At 45.7% G+C, this 20,843-nt stretch overlaps 2 protein-coding genes across 3 annotated transcripts in view; one reads left to right on the top strand and one right to left on the bottom strand.

Moving 5' to 3' along the window:
- The first annotated feature begins 1,058 nt into the window (after positions 1 to 1,058).
- Chrna3 (cholinergic receptor nicotinic alpha 3 subunit) lies at positions 1,059 to 15,290 on the top strand. Its single transcript, XM_031344495.1, has 6 exons — positions 1,059 to 1,280; positions 3,358 to 3,497; positions 3,603 to 3,647; positions 5,395 to 5,504; positions 10,382 to 11,393; positions 13,644 to 15,290. The coding sequence occupies exons 1-6, from the start codon at positions 1,217 to 1,219 to the stop codon at positions 13,770 to 13,772; spliced, it is 1,500 nt and encodes a 499-aa protein (XP_031200355.1). The 5' UTR covers positions 1,059 to 1,216; the 3' UTR covers positions 13,773 to 15,290.
- A 1,239-nt stretch (positions 15,291 to 16,529) lies between these two features.
- The window catches only part of Chrna5 (cholinergic receptor nicotinic alpha 5 subunit), a 34,467-nt gene continuing 30,153 nt past the window's right edge, over positions 16,530 to 20,843 (bottom strand). For both annotated transcript variants that reach the window (XM_031344496.1, XM_031344497.1), the window contains exon 6: positions 16,530 to 19,888. In XM_031344496.1, coding sequence (XP_031200356.1) covers positions 19,727 to 19,888 — 162 coding nt within the window. In that variant the 3' untranslated portion in view covers positions 16,530 to 19,726. The remainder of the gene's footprint in view (positions 19,889 to 20,843) is intronic.

Raw genomic sequence — 20,843 nt, 5'->3', positions numbered from 1 at the left:
CTTCAAACACACACACACACACACACACACACACACACACACACACACTAAACAAAAATCTTTTTAAAATGATTACTTTTATTGAAGTATAAAATCACTCATTGTGCACTGGGCAATTCTATGAGTTTTCGTATGTTCATCCCCCATGATCCAGCTTAGTACTGCTCCATCACTCTTACAAGGTCCCCAATAACTATCAAAGAAGCCTTCAAGGGGCAAGCCATCCCTGGTGGATGGCCTGAGAGTTCAAAAGACCCCAGGACACCTACCGTGTCAGTGTCTATTCCTGAAACACATGGGCTTGCCGCTGGCAGTGAGACAAAGGGAAATCTATAATGGTCACAAAGGGAAATCTATAACGGTCAGTATGGAATAACTCTAGTTATTCCAACTTACAAAAATATGTATTTACTATGCTGGGAAGCAAAGCCTGCGCCTTAGGGATGCTAGGCAAGCACTCTACTGCTGAGCTATAACCAGCAGTATTTGCCTGTTTTCTCAGGGATCATCTCTAGCATAGTCTAAATAAAGTAGCAAAAATAATATAAAATCTCCCAGATGCGTCCACCATGGGGAACTCATTGCCAATATTGTTTCCAGCCCAAGCCATCTAGTCCCTCTTAACTGTAGGCTATATGTATGTATATGTGTGTATGTATGTATATATGTATGTAGTACACACACATACACAGAAAGAGAGAGAGAGAGAGAGAGAGAGAGAGAGAGAGAGAGAGAGAGTCGTGCTGAAAATAGTTACTTTAAGAGCATCAACTTCCATGGTCCCCTTTTGAGTTGCACTAGAGCTGGCACATGCGATGGTCCCCCAGCCCCTCCTGGGAGCTGTACCTGCCAGAAAACCCGGGACAGAAACTTGACCCTTTTTTCCTGTCATGGTGACAATGTCTGATCCCGTCTGGTTTGGAGCCTAGAGGTTTCCAGACTCCAGGGCGGCTCTGGGCGAGGCATCGACGCAGGAGACAGTGGCCCGACGCCCCTCCCACGACGGGCGCAGCTCTTGCCTTGGCCTCCCAGCCTCCCCGCCCTGCGGCTGCTTGCAGCGCTTGGCTGCCTGGGGTTCGTGCACTCTGGCGCGCAAGTGCGCGGGAGCTCGGCGGCGCGAAGCCGGGAGGAACCCTGCGATCCCCGCGCTAGCATAGCTGTGCTTCGGTAGTCAGCTCCAGAAGTGGCTTTCGCCCTGTCCAAGCAGTCTTCAGACATGGGTGGTGTGCTGCTCCAGCCGCCGCTGTCCATGCTGATGCTGGTGCTGATGCTGCTGCCAGGTACGAGCGGGGAGCGGTCGGGTCCGGAGCACCCAGGCTGGCTGCGGGCGGTGGCCATCGGGCGGCGGGTGGGTCGCCTGTGCGAGGCTGCAGCCCAGGGCTCCGTTTCCTGCACCGCTTTGGCCACCGGCGCCTTAGAAGTCTAGGCACCCACTTGCCTTGATTCTCAGAGTGGTCCCACGGTTCTGCCTGTGCATGCGCATCCCAGTCCCTACCACGCTGAATCCCTTGGCTACTCCTTTGTTCCCAAGCCTGCCAGTTAGCTGAGGCTCGAGGCTAGCCCAGAACCGGCCCTCCGGTTTTGCTCAAGAGATAGAGGTTTGGATCCCGGTCCCGAACGTCGCCCTGCAGCCCCGCTTCCAGCATCTGCCTTCTGCCCACCGCTTGGTTTTATGGACCGTGGGAAAACATGTGGCCAAAGAAGGCTAAATATTTGTCTAAAGCCACCAAGTCGTTTTGGAGCTGGGGCTGGACCAAACCTCTGGTTATGGTCATCGGTTCCCTGCGCAAAATGATCGCGTTGCCTAGAGACCTTCGACGTGATCGCTCCTCCCAGGCCCCTCGTGAAGGCTCTAGGGGGAGCCTATTAGGAGGAAGCCCTTCCAGAGACCCAGAATGGCTGGCGGGTGAAGCAGAAAAGCAGCTATGATGTCCCCTGAAGGCAGTCAGAGCACGCAGGGGGCGGGGGTAGGGTGGGGGAGACGACACCGGCATTGTGGCTGGGCTTCATCACAGTGCGCTCGCTCCACTGCATGGGTCCTGACTAAATCTAAATCACGGTCTGAAGAAAATAAGTTATATCCCCCTCCCCAAAGACTGTCCCTAGATTGACCTCAGTACTGTAAGCAGACAGCTTGAGCCAAGATGTCTTGTTTAGTTGGGGGGAGGGGGTGTGTAAACAAAGGATGTCCAGGGACCAGAGGTAAGGGCTGGGATGAGGATGCAAAGACAGCCCTGCCAGGAACCCAGCAGGCACCTTGGCTCCTCAGACACTGATAACCAAACCCATGTAGAATTTGGAGAGGATGAAGGGGCTGCAGTCTCTGACACGGTGGAAAACAGGGTTCCCGGCCTGGAGGGACCCCTGAGAGGCTCCACCTCAGGGTGAGTCATCTTTCCACTTGGGCAGCAGGAGTACTACAACCTTCCTTGGAATAACAATAAAGGTTTGAGCCGCTAATAGCTCTTTTTTTCTTTTAGAAAGCAAGATTCTGTGGTTATGTAAAGGTTAGAGTTTTATTAAGAAAACAAAAACAAAAACAACAAACAAACAAACAATAGTCTGGGTGTCCTGGGAAAGGCATTTGCCACCCAGCTTGATGACTTGAGTTAGATTCTGAGGACCCACTTTGTAGAAGGAGAGAACTGAGTTACCTCTGAACCTCCACACACATGCCACAACATGCACCCTCCTCCCTTAATGTAATAAAAAAAAATTAAAGAAGAAAATAAGGAAGTCTTTACTTAGATTTAAGAGACAGAAGGAGGGAGAAAGCTAAGCAAATGGCAGGAACACACACAGAGATATGTAGATGTCTGAGGAGAATCCCACCAAGCTAACAGTTCTCAAGTACTTGCCACAGGCCAGTAACTGAAGCACTTCACTCCCACCTTTGAGGTACCTTCATGTGTACCCTTTATTTTGATAGTTAAGAAATGAAGGTTCAGTTCGAGGCCAGCCTGGTCTACAGAGTGAGTTCCAGGACAGCTATGGATATATAGAGAAACCCTGTCTCGAAAAAATAAAATAAAATAAAATAAAATAAAATAAAATAAAATAAAATAAAATAAAATAAAATAAAAAATAAAAAAGAAATGAAGGTTCAGAGACTTTAAGCTACTAGCCTAAGCTCACACAGCTTCCCCGGGTTTGTCGGGATTTTCCCTAGATGTACCCAGCTTCAGAACTCAGGTTTCTAAACCACTGAATGTGCGTGACCTCGGTTTCCCAGTCTGTAACTTTAAAGGAACATTAGTAGCCTGGAAGCCGCATTTGCAGAGTACCCTGGCAGCAGACGGGAGTCTGTGGGCAGGCTGCCCTCTCTGGGAGAGGGACTGACAGGGATACCTTCTTCAGTGGCCAGTGCCTCAGAAGCTGAGCACCGCCTGTTCCAGTACCTGTTCGAAGATTATAACGAGATCATCCGGCCAGTGGCTAACGTGTCCCATCCAGTCATCATCCAGTTTGAGGTGTCCATGTCTCAGCTGGTGAAGGTGGTAAGTGCTGGGGCCACAAGATGTGCCCATGGGGCTCCAGGGGAGTCTGTCTGCAGTCTGCCTTATTTTGGTCAGTCACCTGTCAATTTCAATCTCGCTTTCTAGGATGAAGTAAACCAGATCATGGAAACCAACCTGTGGCTGAAGCAAGTAAGTACCCAGGCTCTGTGTACTGCTGCCCCCTGGTGGCGATTGCTTTCTTTGTTGCTGGGGAGCTCCTCTACAAAACTGAACAAGCTGGGTGTGGTGGCTCAAGCCTTTGATCCCTGCACTCAGAAGGCAGAGGGAGGTAGATCTTCATGAGTTCGATGCCAGCCTGATATATATATAGCAAATTCTAGGTCCCTCTAGAGCTATGTAGAGGGACCTTAGTCTCAAAAAACAAAACCAACCAACCAAACAAAGAAAGCCGGTTTGGTCTACCAAATGAGTTCCAAGCCAGCCAGGACCACACAGTGAGGCCCTGTCTCAACTCCCACACACATTGGAACCCCAACCCCCAGTTCTGGAAATACTTGCAATAACGTCCTTCCTTTCTCTTGAAAAGCCAGAGGTGGAGTCTGTTGCATTGTGGGTAGGGCAGGAGCACAGAACTGGTGTTCTTCAGGAGGAGGCAATGAGCCTGGTTCCCACATGCCCTCCCCAGGGAGGCTTTGGCCAGATCTTTTAGGCAACATCATGACTCTGCAGCCTAATGGTGACCCATCTGCCAGCTCAGCCAGCCTAGCACTCAGCTCCTACAAGTCTTTTGTTTGAAGAGGTTGTCAAGACAAGCAAAGTGTCCCATCTACTTGGTGGCCACAGCCCCACCCTGCTTCCTTCTGGTACTCTGTGATCAACACTTTCACAGTCCTGTGGGATCATGGCTCCATTCTGATGGGGGGAAAAAAACCTTTGAGATGGGTGAGGGTGTCAAATGTTTTCTCACCAGCCTCAAGCTCACTGTGTGGCTGAGGATGACCTTGAACTCCTGGTCCTTCATCTCCCTAGTGCTTGGATTATAGGAGTATGGCCTCATGCCTGGTTTGTGTTGGTTGGGACTGAGCCTACTAGACAAGCATCCTATCAAGTGAGCTACATCTCTAGCCCCACATATTCAGTGTGCATGTGTGTGTGTATGTGTCTAGGCACATGTGTAAGTGTGTGCATACATGTGTGAGCATGAATTTGGAAGTCAGACATTGATAAAGGATGTCTTTCATAATCAGTCATTACATCATTTGTTGAAGCAAGGAGTTCAATGGTTCTGCTGATCTAGGAAGCCAGCTTACCTCAGGGGTCCCATCTCTGCCTCCCTGAGATTATGAAGTGGGAGGGTTTGTTGGGTGCTGGGGGGCCTCACATTTAGGCAACAAGTCCTTTGCTCTCTGACTAACCCCTCTTTTCCTATTTGAGACAGGGCCTCATAACTCATGGCCTAGGGTTCCCTATATAGCTTAAGCTGGCCTTGAACTCACAATCCTCTTGCCTCAGCCTCAGCCTCATGCCACTACACCTGGCTGGAGAGTAATTTCAAAGAATGTTAAAAAAAAAAAAAAAAAAAAAAAGGAGTTTAGTGTATGAACCTGGTAGAAACCCAGAAGGCTGACACGGTGGCTAATGTGATCAGAGAAGGCAATGGTTGATGGCTCCCATCTGGTCAGGATTAGGCTCCCAGTCATGAAGGCTGACTTCTAGAGCAGGGGCAACCTGTAGACTTAGCTCATGCTGTCTGTCCTGCTGCCCTCATGTTTCTCTCTTGGGCCAACATTTTGTGCAGCAGGGAAATGGCTCAGTGACCCAAAGTAGGGGTGGTCTGTCACCATAGTGGTCATAATGAAATGTCTGTCAGGAGAAAAGAAAAAAAACCTGGCTGGTCTTTCCACTGTCTTATCCCCTCCCCGCCTTCTTCGGCCAGATATGGAATGACTACAAGCTGAAGTGGAAACCCTCTGACTACCAAGGGGTGGAGTTCATGCGAGTCCCTGCAGAGAAGATCTGGAAACCGGACATTGTGCTTTACAACAAGTAAGGAACTGACTGCCCCGTACTCGTTTGGTCTGGCCTCCAGGCACTCACTATGCTTACCATCTGGGCTTCTTTTTGGCCCCTTCTGAGAGGGATCTGCTTACTTGTTCACCCTGAAGGCACTGGGCATCCGTCATGCGATGGGTACCATAGATGCCAGTGAGCCAGCCACCAGAGCAGCGGGATGCTGTGTGGCTGGAAGAAGGAAAAGGTCATCAGAGAAAGCTATTGGAAGGAAATGGCATTGAAGTGGGCCTTGAAGGTCACATGGGATTTGGAAGAAGGGACCTACAGCAGGAAGATCCAGGGAGGCAGGAAAGTATGCCATGATAGCTGAAGTGACCTCATTAACTGCACTGGTGGTATAAGGCTAGAGCAGCCCCAGTGTATGGTGGGGGGATCTGGGACGGCAGGGGAGGGGCTTGCACGTGGCATTGGACACTAGCTCTGCAGGCAGGGTTGGGAGGAGATGGCTGTCTTGCCGTGTTTGGGAGAGAGTACTCATGGGAGAAAGGCAGGGCTGGGCAAGACTCATAGGCTGTCCCAGGCTCCCAAGCTAGAGACCAGAATAGTCACTGAGGAGCTGCTAAAACATCTTCCGGGGTTAAAACAGTTTCTTTGCTTTTTAGTATCTTCTCTAAAGTTTTTATATGTGTGTGTGTGTGTGTGTGTGTGTGTATGTATATGTATACATATAGGTATATGTGTATGTCTTCTTTGTAAAGCGATTATTCTTTAGCATGGCTACCCAAAGGATTTTTATCAGTCTCTGTGCATCCCATTTCCTGCCATAGACAACTTTTTCTGAGTGGTTCTGAAAGAGAGTTTTGTGGGGCGTGGGGTGTTGAGAGTTCTGAGATCTCTACAAAGCTGCCCCAGCCTTGACTGCCTTCACTGCACCCCTCTGTGTATTCTCATTATAATGCTTTGTTTGTTTGTGTTGAGGGTGCAGTATCCTAGTGCTGGGATTGTAAGTGGGCATCATAGCAGCTTCTCGGTATGGTCCTTTTCTTCCAGGGCTGGCTATTTCTTCTATGTTTAGGACCCTAGAACTCACTTTTAGGACCCTGGGACCCTTACCCCCATTCAGCAGATAATCCTACCTAGGCCCTGGGTCTCATGATGCTCTGGCCCTATGTCCTCAAATGCTGACGTTCATGGGACACCGGAACCCTCGCTAATGGTGTGGATAGTGGGCGTGTCCTGCTTTCGTAGGTGCCCCGCTGTTCAGCTTTAACAAGTCTCTGCTGTTGTGATTTTCTTTCTGTCCTTGCTACGTTTCCACACACAATCTTCTCATCTTCTCTTGTATGTAAGGGCAATTTGCTGATCCCTCACACTTCCACTGCCTTTTCTCACTTTGACCAACGCACAGGGTCCGGCAGTAAGGAGCAGCTCAGACCCTTGCTGACTCTTGCTGCGGCTATTGTTTCTTTGTCTATGTTGCCACCCATTTCTCGAACTCCCTCCGTATGTGTGATGGGTAGGTTTTTGGCCACTTGTTTGGTCAACAAATACAAGGGTGCCGTGTGACAAACACTGTGCCAGACTTCGGTCTCCTGCTGGGTCCTTGTGTTCTGTGTCTCCTGGCGGTACCCGGTTTTTAAATCCCAACCTGCATAGCAAACAGGCCTTCTGGTATGGGCAGATACAACCAGGGCTTCCACGGCTGTAACAAGTGAACAGGATCCCCAGAGACCATAGGAATGAGCCACTGGGTCAGGGCTGGCTTTTCTCTGGTGCTTGTCCATTGAATGCACACACAGTTTGCTGATGTTTCACTTGGGGGTTGACATTCTGAAAAGCCCAGCTCTGCCCACAGATACTCCGTGGACCTTGAGCAAATCAACCCTATTCTTGGGCCTTTTGACATGACACAATTGGGCTAGAGCAGAGACATCCAGCTACCTCGGAAAGACCAGGTAGTAGGAAATAATAATAATAATAATAATAATAATAATAATAATAATAATAATAATAATTAAAAAAAGAAAATTTAACATATTTTTGAAAATTAGAATTTGAGTAGATGCAGTTTTTGTCACAGCTATTCAACTCTGTCCTTATAGCTCAAAGTAGCCACTCAACAGGCAACACATGTCAACAACTTTGTTCCAATAGAAACTTGTGGGAATCGTGGTTGGGAAGAGAGCGGTGGTTAAAGCACTTCCCACATAATCATGAGGACCAATGTTTGGATTTCCCAGAACCCATTAAGTGCCAGGTGTGTGTGGCAGCCTTGGAAGGCAGAGGCAGGGGTGCTCCAGGCCACCTTACCATCACAAGTGAACCTTATTGCTACTCTGGGTTTGATTAAGCGACTCCAGTTGAGCTCTAGGCTTGACTGAGAGATCCTGCCTCAATGAAGAAGGTTGAAAGAACAACGAAGGATGATTCCTGACATTGCTCCCAGACTCTACATGCACTGCATACATGGTCACCCCACATATGTGCTCACATACACACAAATTTACATACACATGTTTGCACAACACAAACAAACACAAGTGAAAGAGAATAATGGTGGGAATATGGAGGAGATGTGTCTTAGTTATAGTTACTATTGCTGTGATGAAACACCATGAACCAAAGCAACTTGGGGAGGAAAGGGTTTATTTCATTTATGGTTCAGTATAACAATTCATCATCAAAAGCAGTGAAGACAGGAACTCATGCAGGGCAGGAACCTAGAGGCAGGAGCTGATGCAGAAGCCAGAGGAAGGCTGCTTACTGGCTTCTTTCCCGTGGCTTGCTCAGCCTGCTTTCTTATAGAACCCAGGACCACCAGCCTAGGGGTGGTCCCATCCACGATGGGCTAGACCCTCCCCCAGAATCAGTAATTAAGAAAATGCCATACAGGCTTTCCTACAGCCCAATGTTATGAAGACATTTTCTCAGTGAGACTCCTTCCTCACTGATGAGTCTAGTTTGTGTAAAGTTGACATAAAACGAGCTAGCACAGGAAGGCTTGTGGCCATAGTTTGCCAACTCCTGGGCTGGGCCCTGGGCTTTGAAGGTAGGTTCCTTACTTCTTTGTCATTTGTTACCCCAAGTAACCTTGTTCAGGAGGCCCCTGTATTCTGTAGGGTCTTCATGGTTCTGCTCAGCTCTCATAGGGCTCTGGAGATGGGGTGCTGTACTGAGTCTAAGCAGAGCCCATCTGGAGACTGTATAGCACTCTGTCCTCTCCTACTGCTCCTTTTCTCCAGACTCATCATCAGGGATTAAGAATGTGGAAAGCCATTGGGCAGGCAGTAGTAACCCTTGCCTTTAATCCCAGAATCCAGGAGGCAGAGGCAGAAGGATCTCTGAGTTTGAGGTGAGCCTGGTCTACAGAGTGAGTTTCAGGACAGCCAGGGCTACACAGAGAAACCCTGTATCAAAGGAGGAGGCAGAAGAACAGGAGGAGGAGGAGGAGGAGGAGGAGGAGGAGGAGGAGGAGGAGGAGGAGGAGGAGGAAGAGAAAGGAAGAAAATAAAGAAGGAGGCAAAAGGGAAGGAGGAAGACTGTGGAAAGCTGGTAGAGAAAGCCAGGTAGGGGTTCAGGCATTGAGTTGTCTCGTGTAACAGCTGTTCTGCTCAACGGAAGCAGTGTGGGTGGGAAGGGCAGAGACCAGCAGGGAGGATTGAATTATGCTTGCTTTCCAACAGCAAAATAAAATCATTTTCACATGACAACCAAAGGGGCATGAAAAACCCTGAATGCTTCCCACTACAGAAGCTAAGAAACCCACAGAACTGACCCTAGATGTAAGAGCTTTCAGTGAGCCAGGCATTGGTGCCTCACACCTGTAATCCCTACATCCAGGAGGCTAAGGTGGGAGGATAATGAGTTTGAGTCTAGCCTGAGCTACAGTAGCATGTCCTTATCTACAGAGGAAGAAATCCTTCAGCAGGAGGGACTCTTGGAGAACCAAGTGACTTTTCTGCCAGACAACTTCTCTTGGCCACCGAGATGGAATGCTGAATACAAGCTCTACAGGGGACTGAGCTTGTCATCAGCTCTTCTGTGAAGAAGTCAGTTTATAAATATCAACAGGATGATTCTAAGAAAACTGCATCGTCTACATAAAAAGAAAGGCAGGTGCTCATAGCCAAAAGATAGAGTAGAAACATGGGGGTGGATGGAAGCAGCTAGAGAGGAGAGTGAAAGGGCCTGCTGGCTGAGTTTGAAGGTGTTCAATGAAATCAGAAAACATGGTCTTTTATTGGAGAGCAGTGTAGGGAGGAAAGGGAGGCAGTGGCAGAACTGAGGTCTGGTGGAAAAAAATGAGCTCTCTTGGTAGGGTGAATTTCACAGCATAAGCACCCATGGTTGGCCCATAGAACCATTCCCAGGTCTGCCATGGGGTTTCACACATGTATAGAGCACCTGGTAGAGTCTGGCTATAGAGGTGTTAACAAGGTCCTGCCTAGTAATATTCCCAGTGTCTGCTGAGACAACCATCTCCAGGACAACATTCATCTCATCAAAAAGTCAGAGCCCAGTGGGGCCCATTTTAGGAGTCTCTATAACATCAATTTGGAAATTGTACACTCTGAATGTACTGGGATATGGCCAGCGTGGCAGTGTGTGGTGGGGAGTCCAGGAGATGGGGAGAATGTACTAGGAGAAGCTAGGCTGGGGGTAACAAGTGTGGCAAATCATGTGCAGGAGAGGTGGGGGGTGGATAACCAGTGTGGCTTAGCACTGCTGGAGGAGGTCTACCTCAGTATCTCAACTGGAAAATGGAGCAGTTGGCACAATGACTCTTACTGCCCTTTGATCCCTCGTATCCCTCGTTTTATAAATCGTCACTTGTTGTCTTCCTGGTAGCAGCACGGGAAACCAGGCTGGGTGGCTATAGAGTGATGACCGTGAGTTGTGTGTCTTCACAGTGCTGATGGGGACTTCCAAGTGGATGACAAGACCAAAGCACTACTCAAGTACACAGGAGAAGTGACTTGGATCCCTCCTGCCATCTTTAAGAGCTCATGCAAAATCGACGTGACCTACTTCCCTTTCGACTACCAAAACTGCACCATGAAGTTCGGCTCCTGGTCCTACGACAAGGCAAAGATCGACCTGGTCCTCATTGGCTCCTCAATGAACCTCAAGGACTACTGGGAAAGCGGTGAGTGGGCCATCATTAAAGCCCCGGGCTACAAACATGAGATCAAGTACAACTGCTGTGAGGAGATCTACCAAGACATCACGTACTCTCTCTACATCCGCCGCCTCCCGCTGTTCTACACCATCAACCTCATCATCCCTTGCCTGCTTATCTCCTTCCTCACCGTGCTTGTCTTCTACCTGCCCTCCGACTGTGGGGAGAAGGTGACACTCTGCATCTCCGTGCTCCTCTCCCTGACCGTCTTTCTCTTAGTGATCACTGAGACCATCCCTTCCACCTCGCTGGTCATCCCCTTGATTGGGGAGTACCTCCTCTTCACTATGATTTTTGTCACCTTGTCCATCGTCATCACAGTCTTCGTACTCAACGTGCACTACAGAACTCCGACCACACACACAATGCCCACTTGGGTCAAGGCCGTGTTCTTGAACCTGCTCCCCAGGGTCATGTTTATGACTAGGCCGACCAGCAGCGAGGGAGATGCTCCGAAGACGAGGACCCTCTACGGTGCTGAGCTCTCAAACCTGAACTGCTTCAGCCGTACAGAGTCCAAAAGCTGCAAGGAAGGCTACCCCTGCCAAGATGGGGCATGTGGCTACTGCCACCACCGTCGGGTAAAAATCTCAAATTTCAATGCCAACCTCACAAGAAGCTCCAGTTCTGAGTCTGTCGATGCTGTGTTGTCCCTCTCTGCACTGTCACCAGAAATCAAAGAAGCCATCCAAAGTGTGAAGTATATTGCCGAAAATATGAAAGCACAGAATGTAGCCAAAGAGGTAAATATGGTTTTCAGTTATAGCTTCCTTGTGCAGTGATGCAGAGGGTAGAGGTTAGAAAATTAGACTCTTAGGGGTGGGAGAGATTGTCCAGCAATTAAGGGGACTTGCTGCTCTTGGGGAGGATAAAAACTTGGTTTCTAGCACCTACATTAGATATCCACACACACACATACACACAAATGGAGGGGGGGGATAGTAGTCTCGAGTCAGAAGCTGTGTTCAAATCAGTTAGATGCCCTTGGATATATTAGTTACCTCACTTGTAGTCCAGGCTGGCCTTGAACTCACAATTATACTGTGTCAGCTTCCTCAGTAGTGGGATTCCAGGACTGTGTCATTGTATCTTGTCTCAGATTTATACAGGGATAAGGGCCATTTCTTAAATCAACATTGATATTAAAATTATTGATCAAGCCAGGCAGTGGTGGTGCACGCCTTTAGTCTCAGCACTTACTTGGGAGACAGAGGCAGGAGGATTTCTGAGTTCGAGGCCAGCTTGGTCTACACAGTAAGTTCCAGAACAAAGAAACCCTGTCTTGAAAAAAAAAAAAGAAGAAGAAGAAGAACTATTGATCACCAAGGAGTCTGCTGAAGCAACCCAAGACTGCACTGTCTTTACCCCCATTTTTCAGATGAGGACACTGAGACAGAGGGAGATGAAATTTTCTCAGACTAGAAAGGAACAGAGCTTGATTAAAACTGAAAGTTTGTCACCTTTTTCTACAGGCTGTCTCCTAGAGCCTTGGGGGTGTTGTTATTTGTCCTATAGAGGGATGTGTAAGATGCAGGTTGCGGACCTGAAGTGCTTATAGACAAGTCTCACAAATTCAAATAGAGTAGCCTATGTCAAACAGGGCATTATGATTCTAACTTTACCACAACTGTGACTTCATGGTGTCACTGAAAGGACACATTTAGTCAAGCTTATAATGGTAAAATAGAAACCACATCTCCCTGGCCATTTCAGTGTGCTTAATTGAATTACAGAATTACACACTGCTTCTTCATTATGTGATCATTGTTCAGATCAGTTGACTCCTGGGCTCTCTCTCAGCGCAATTGTGGTTTCTTTGCTTTCTGAATTGCCTGGGAGTTTAATTACCATAGACTCTCCTTCCTGTTTCAAGCCTAAATTGAAGCTCATTATATACAATTATTCTTGCTCTTTCTTCCATCTTTGGCTGTACCATCAGCCATTATGTCTGGTGTTCAGCCCGTCTGGCCATACAACTGAGGATGTCATTCAGTAAGGTGGGCAGTTTAAAGGGAAGTAGGAACAAAGAAAATTTCAGGCTTGCCTGATGGGCTATATCACATTTGGAACAGATGTTACACGGAAATTAGAATCTAAATCAAGCATTAGTACCAATAACCAAGTACTTTGAAACAATGTCAAATGATGTTGGATTAATGTCATCATTCTAACAAAGGCTCCAGACCCCCCTGTAGAGGTATATGAACTTTAATAACTGGAATTCAATTTAGAAAACAATAGATTTTACACACACACACACACACACACACACACACACTTGTGATCATAGCTCTCAGGAGGCCGTGGCAGGGTGATCAACAATTTAAGCCCTACCTAAACTGTGTAGACATGAAGACTAGACTTCGCCTTGAAAGAAAAATGTATTCTCATTAGAAACAGAGCTAACATAGCACATATTTTCCGTCTGTTTCTTCACTACATGAAATTTGAGGTGGGTAGATATATTAGGACTTTTCTTGATGATGTGACCACATGCCTGATAAGAAGCAACTTAAGGGAAGGTCGATTTGAGAAAATGGTCGGTCATGCAGTCATGGTGGCAGAAGCATGAGGCAGCTGGTCACACTGCATCCATAGTCGCGAAGCAGAGAGAGATGAATGTTACCACTCAGTTTACTCTCTCATTTGCATTCATCTAGGACCATAGCCCAGGGAAGGATGCCATCCACAGTTAGGGTAGGTCTTTCTACTTCATCAGTCTAATCTATATAGTCCCTCATGGTCACCTCCAGAGGCTAACATAATTAGATCATCTCTCCTAAGCATGCCCAGTGGCTTGTCTCTTAGGTGATTGTAGATCCTGTCAAGCTGACCATCAGTATTAATAGATTTCCTCAGATCATATCAATAAGTAAAAAAAGATTTCTTATATATTAAATAAAATGGCTTCTCTACCTTAAAAGATTTAAAACTAAAAATTGACCCTTCTCCTTCATGTTCCATTTTTTTTTTATTGTTTTTTTGTGTTCCAGATTCAAGACGATTGGAAGTATGTTGCCATGGTGATTGATCGCATCTTTCTCTGGGTTTTCATCCTGGTATGCATTTTAGGAACGGCAGGATTATTTCTGCAACCCTTGATGGCCAGAGATGACACATAAACTGTGACCTGTTCGCCGAGGTTCCCCTGTGCTGATGCCAGGGCACTTTCTCAATAGTACCATACTTAATCTGATCACTGGCTTGGAGTTGGCTATTTCAAGGGTTACTTTCAACTCATCTTGTTTTTTTTTGTTTTGTTTTGTTTTGTTTTGTTTTTGTAAAAAAGAAATGTGGGAGAAAAAATGTCTAGTTATTTATTATGGATAAATGAACATTTCCCTACTCCTGTGATTGAAACTTAACTAGATAGAAAATTTTTCTGTTTGTAAATATTAAAACCATTAGTTCAGGATATCTCTAGAACTCATTTGTTCAGCTCACAAACTACTTGAAGTTGTAGAGTATTCCAGCAGCACCCCATCACTTCTGTTCTTTATTATCTTTCCAAAGGCCATGCTTCCACTTCTTTACTATCGTTCCAAAGGCCACACTTCCACTTCAGTATTTATGTTGCTGCTCAACCCCATATATCATACCCTGAGAAATTACACCTGGTCTCACACTCCTTGTTAGTAGACTACTCTAGCCTGTTCAAGTTGCTAATTTAGAAAAACATCCCATGGAGCCCTGCAAGACTTTAATCCCAGCACTCCAGAGGTAGAGTCAGAGGCAGGCGGGATCTCTGTGAATTCCAGGCCAGCCTGGTCTAATGAACTCCAGCCCAAGCAGGGCTGCATAGTGAGACCCTGTCTCAAAACAACACCACCCCACAAACTGGACAACTAAACACAAAGTTATTTCTCACAGTTTAGGAGCCTGGGAAATCTAGGATCAAGGTGCCAGCTAGACTCTCTGGGGAGCAGTCTTCCTCATAAAACGGACCTTCCAATGTGTCTCCAAGTGGCTAAAAGGGCTAGTCTTTCTGTAATCTTTTACGCTTGTCAAGGTATGCCCTCATGACCTAATAATTTCCCAAACAGTATTGCATGGCAGGTTCACTCAAGAGCTGCAGGGAGCCATCTGGACTCTAGGATGAGCTGTCAGTGCAAGGCTTCACTATCATGGCACTAGGGTTTGGGCTCCAGGGTCCTGCTGGGGATGTGAGACGTGTGTGGACTTCAGCAGCTGATGGTTTGCCCACTAGCATGCCAAGAACAGGCCTGTGTGCCTCGGCTGCAGAGCACCCAGAATGTTGGAAGTTGTCAAAATTGGTTATGCTTGAGAAGCTATTTGAACAAATTGAGTTTCTCATATTACATTTCTGAATCAGAACCACAACTCCTAGAGAGAGTTCACAGAGACCATTTTGAGTATTCATTCACACTAGCTTTTCTCTATGCAAAAAATAAAACCTGACAATTGCAATTCACTGTGGCCTATATTTCAGTCAGTCAAAAGGAGGAGTGTTCTATGAAATGTGTTGGCTTACAAATACCTTAGCAGTGATTGAGACATAGGAGATGAGGGATATATATTAACTGAGATAGCTAACAGCAATTAATATTAAACTAGATTTTATCAGTGTTCCCTCATATTGTTAAGCACCTGAGATAATAAACTTTAAAGGAGAAAATGTGTATTTGGGCTCATGGTTTCAGTCCACAGTCACTCATGCGGTCTGTTCCTTTTGGGCTTGTGATGAGACAAATACATCATGATAAGGAGCATGTGACTCACCAAAGACATTCACCTCAAAGCAGTCTGGAAAGCAAAAAGAATGGGGAAGAAGATGGGCTCCTGTATTTCCGAGAAGGATGTGCTCCCAATGACCAAGCTCCTTTCTTACTAAAGGTTCCACCCCTCCGAGTAGCGTCAACAGGCTGGTGACCAAACCTTTGATACACTGGCCTTTGGCACTTACTCAGAATGTGGCCTAGTTCCCAAAGGCTTATGTCCATTTCATAATTTGTTTTTGCAAGAGTTCCCAAAGTCTTTTTTTTTTTTTTTTTTTTTTTTTTTTTTTTGGTGTTTTCGAGACAGGGTTTCTCTGTGTAGCCCTGGCTGTCCTGGAACTCACTCTGTAGACCAGGCTGGCCTTGAATTCAGAAATCTGCCTGCCTCTGCTTCCCAAGTGCTGGGATTAAAGGCGTGCGCCACCACTGCCCGGCTTTCCCAAAGTCTTAACTGCTTTGGAATTATTCCATAGTTCATGTCAAACTCAGTGGAGAAGCTGTAAAAAGATTACAAATGCCCAAGATACATTGACACAAGGTAAACATCTCCTTTCCACAGAGGAGCACAGATGTGTAGAAAGGATCAGATCAAAGCAAGAGTGAAACCAAGCAGGGCAAACATTGGCATCTGGCACTCACAGTGGCAGTGTGTGAAATAGCAGGGCTCAGGCAGTCCTGCTCCTACAGACTCATTGACTGCAGCCCCTGCGCCTGTACTCTAGGGCCGGCTGAACTCACCTCATACAGCTTTCCTCGGCAGGCACTCCATAGTCTGTCACACCTTGCTTTCTGGGGTCTCCATTGCAGATTCAGCTTCACTACCGTGTTTCCAACATATTGCCAGCTTAACAACTGATAACCTCTGAAATCTTTGTGGAAATCTCCACGACTCCATAACTCTTGCACTTTGCACGTCTATAAAATCGGCATCGTGTGGATGACGCCCAGGTCTGCACAAGCTATACAGGGCCCACCTGAATGAACCACACCTGCAGTTGCCCATGAGCATTTGCATATGAGGAAGGAGATTCAGGGCAACATTTTCTAGATTGCCCCATGGAAAGAGGCTGTCCTGGGTCTACTTAGGAAAAATGTCTGAGTCCTTCGAGCTTACAACAGGCACGAGTCTGAATAACCCTTGAGACGCCTTCACAGTATTTTATTATCCTGGTGCCAAGCACTTGGCTTCACTTTTAAAATATATATTTTACTCATTGAGAATACATATTTTGATCATACTCATCACCTCCTCTTACCTCTTCCCAGACCCACTCTCCCTTCTTGACTCATTCAACTTTGTGCCCTTTAAAAATGATGATAAAAAAATGCATTTATCAAGACCAATTTGTGTTGCCCAAGCAGTCTTGGGTGTATGGCCTCCCACTGGAATGTGGTCCTTACCAGGGGCTACTCTGTTAGAGAAACCTAGCTCTCCTCCCAGTGTCTAGCAACTGCCAACAGAAAGTGGTTGGGCACTCTTGTGATGTTCACATGCTATGGTGCCAGAGAGTGAATCTTGCCAGGCAGCTGTTATTATAGTTCATAAGGTTCACAGTCAGTTGGTGATTGCGTTTGTCCTCTGTAGCTTTTGTAGCACCTTCCAGCACTATGAAAGCGGTCCAGTCGGGATGAGCCTTCCAAGTCAGTACCAGATCCATCTTTTCATGTTCCAAGACTTGAGTAGGCACTACTTCAGAAATAAGGCCTTACCCGCAAGTTCTGAAGGGCGGCTAGAACGTTGGTAATAGCATGTCTGGTTTGGTCTTAAGTCCTCATACAAGTGCCTATTGATCCATGTTTATACGTCCTAGGCTTTCTCTAGCCCATTTCTTTAAACCTTTCCAGATTCTTTGTACAGATCAAATCCAAAGGCTTCAGAGCTACACCATCACTTATCATCACAGTAACTACCCACCCTGTCATGTGGCTGTATCCTTCAGATTGAAACATTCCCTTCTAGGGGGAAGAGGGACGCTCACAAGATTCATGAAACTCTCAGGACTTAACAGACTCTGAAGATTCATTCCTGAGTTTTTAAAAATAGCAAACAACTGCTGGGAAAGAGGAAAGCCTGTGGGTTGTAAAAGCTGTGACCCAGGCTAGGTGGGCTTCCCATGGTTCTGCTTCCCAAGTCATCTGTGATGCTGGAAGAAGCCCCTCCCCCAGGTTCCTACAAGTAGCCACAGTAAACTCATTGGTTTTCCAAGCTGACCTTGGGCAGAACTGTTTGTTTGTTCTAGTCCTACCTTTTTAGAAGTCTAGAATGACTAGTAGACTCCACAGCAGAAGTCACACCAGAGATTCCACTTTGGAGTACTAATAGTCTATTAGCTTTCTGTTACTATGGGAAAAAATACTTGAGACAATCAAGAAAATACTTGAGATAATTAAGAGAAAGCTTTGTGGTTGCTCATGCTTGCAGAGGCCTTAGTTCATGACTGGTTGGCTCACTGCTTTGAGATCAGTGTCAAGACAGTATATAACACTGAGGGACACAAGAGTGGAGCCACGTTGTCCACCTCATGGTGCCTGGGAGGCAAAAGGAAGAGCTGGGGTCTCAATACCCTCAATACCCCTAGAGACCTAGCTTTCCCCCCTCTAGAGCTAGAGCCCCCTCTACTCCTAAAGATCTCACTGCCTCCCCAACCCACCATGACCAAGCTTTCAACAATGAGCCTTTGAGGGACATTTACTAAACTACAGTACAGACTTTCACTCACTCTAACAGTAGCAAGCACAATAATCTCAATAAAATAAAACTCGACAGGGTCCATCCTGCCTCCCAAAGAATGCGGACTTGAATTTAAGCCATTGATTATATTATTAATAACTGAGGAAGTTGCTAACTTTACAACTAAGTGTTGTGACTCAAATGCAATGGGGCACTTGGGCTGAAGTTTAACTGTTTTACCCATGTTACATTATACTGTACTGACTGATATCATACCTAGTAATAGGCTAGCTAACCTATATCTAAGGCGTTTCGCTCTAAGATTTGACGATTATATTTGGGGTGAAAGATGACTGAGACACTCAAAGATGCGACAGTGTGCTTACATCAACTCAGAAGGCAATTTTTGTTTGTTTGGCTTTTGAGACGGGGTCTCACACTGTAATCCAGGCTGACCTACAACTCACAGCAATTCCCCTCCCTCTGCCTCCTGAAAGTAGAGATGACAGGTATGAGACAGCATATCCAGCCCAGAATGGTTTTTCCACAGAATTATCAAGACAGAGACATGGCATCCCCTTTTGAGATGGGAATCTGTGCAGCTGCAGTATTATTCTGAAACTGGGGATAAATAATGTACATAAGTAGATCTCCTAACCAGAGAATGTGGATGAGGGGACTGAAGTCATTACAAAGAATATGCCACTGCAGGAGTGACCTGTTATATGTTTTCAGTGGAAGGCAAACTGCAAAATTAGTTAACACAAAAGCCATTCCATATTACCATATGAAGAATAAGGTGAACTCAAGGAGTTTCTAATTAACCATTTTCACATATTAAAAATGTCAGTAAAGAATAACATATCAAGTGTGGTTTGAATAGGAATGGCTCTCATAGGCCCATAGATTGAATGCTTGATCACCAGGGAGTGGCACTACTAGGAGGTGTCAAAAGTCCAAGCCAGGTCCAGTAGCTCACTCTCTCTTCCTGCTGCCGGTCAATCCAGATGTAAAGAACTCTTGGCTCCAACATCATGTTTGTCTGTAAGCTGCCATGTTTCCGCTGTGACGATAATGGACTAAACCTCAGAACCCGTAAGTCAGCACCAATTAAATGTTTTCCTTTATGAGAGTTGCTAGTAACGGTGTCTCTTCACAGCAATAGTTATTATTAAACCAAGTAATTGGCTTGCCTCCTATAAAAGTACGATGTATTTTGTATATGTATTCTGTATCCATGAATACAGAACAGGGCAAAATGGAACACACCCATAGTCCCAGCTACTCAGGAGGTTTAGGGCCAGCCTGGACAATGTAACAAGACCCATTCTGAAAATTCAAAACCACACAAATATATGCTTTTACTAAATTTGGGGAAAAGTTTTAAACAGTCTTCAAATATAGTTGGATTTTTCCAGCACTCCAAGGATGGCCTTCATCATGGTTGCAAGTTAGTAGGATTTGCCAAGGTGCAAAGGCCTTCACTAGTGCGGGTGGACAATGTTGCTACTCAGGATTGTTACAGCAGTTCTAATGGACAACATTAAGCCAATGTCAGAAACTGCTAATCTGTTACAGCCTATATCAAATTGTAAATATTTTCATAATGGCATACGTGTCCTAAGAGCTGCATGACTGCTCACTAAATCCACAGTGTAGTTTCTTGGTTTCACTTAATTGTGTTTCCAATGTGAACTGGGACTATTATATTGGCCCATTTGTAAATAACAGGAACAAACAGCCCTAGAGTCCCAATGATTGAAACCAGAAGAAACATCCATAGAAACATCCGATCAAGAACTTGGGCTATGAATTTCCAATCTTCAACAACCTGTTTAAAAAAAAAAAAAACATATATAAAGCTGTATTTTAAGATTAAAAAAAAAAAAAACAGAGTTAGAGATAATCATTTACTGCCTCCTATGCCCAGACCTCTAAGACAGACTAGTATAATTTATTAAATTCCATTCCAAATTTAAATTTTGAATTTATATTCATTAAACTCTTACCTTTTAAGATTCCATCAATATCTTAAACCCTTATGATAATCCAATTATACTGCCACAGAATACTACAGTCAACAAGTATTACTTTGTTAGAAATAAACTGGCCACAGTGGTATGAGCATGTAGTACCAGCTACTTAGAAGACTGAGGCAAGAGGATCAGAAGTTTGAGGCCAGCACCTTGGAACAATGAAAAAGTTAGTTCAAAGTCATAACCTGCACATGGCAGCATTTGCTGAAATGCCAGCATTCAGCTCCGAGGCCGAAGTGAAAAGATTGACAGGTCAAGGCTAACCTGAGCTACATAGTGAAACTGTCTTTTAAAAAGTGAGCGGTGGGGGCTTTGGCTTAGTGGTACATGCCTTCAATCCCAAAAGGTGAATTTCTGTAAGTCTGAAGCCAGCCTGGTCTATACATCAAGTTCCAGGCTATCCAGGACTATAAAGTGATTGTACTTCCCCCCAAAAAAAAGGAAGGAGGGAAGAAAGGAGAAGAAAGGGAAGGAGGGGGAAGGTAAAGGGAGGGAGATGTCAAATGTTAATAAAAAATTAGAATTTATCTATCTTAATAGGACCATTAAATGTAAATTCAGATATGAAAATATTAGTAGTCAAAACTTTAAAGATAGAATATAAATATAATAGAAATTTATTTATAATAGAAATAAAAACGCTGACAATTGAAAACTTGTATTAAAAAACAGTTCGCTGGGAGGTGGTGCATGCCTTTAATCCCAGCACTTGGGAAGCAGAGGCAGGTGGATTTCTGAGTTTGAGGCCAG

The sequence above is a fragment of the Mastomys coucha genome, unplaced genomic scaffold (genome assembly GCF_008632895.1).
Source record: "Mastomys coucha isolate ucsf_1 unplaced genomic scaffold, UCSF_Mcou_1 pScaffold23, whole genome shotgun sequence".
Classification (NCBI taxonomy): domain Eukaryota; kingdom Metazoa; phylum Chordata; class Mammalia; order Rodentia; family Muridae; genus Mastomys; species Mastomys coucha.
Note: the sequence above shows the minus strand (reverse complement) of the source record. Positions and strands in the feature narration are given on the sequence as shown.

Excerpts from the sequence above, each read along its gene's own strand:
- Chrna3 (XM_031344495.1), top strand. The coding sequence starts at position 1,217 with ATGGGTGGTGTGCTGCTCCAGCCGCCGCTGTCCATGCTGATGCTGGTG. Across the intron at positions 1,281-3,357 it reads GGTGCTGATGCTGCTGCCAG|TGGCCAGTGCCTCAGAAGCT; the intron begins GTACGAGCGGGG and ends TACCTTCTTCAG. Across the intron at positions 5,505-10,381 it reads GACATTGTGCTTTACAACAA|TGCTGATGGGGACTTCCAAG; the intron begins GTAAGGAACTGA and ends GTGTCTTCACAG.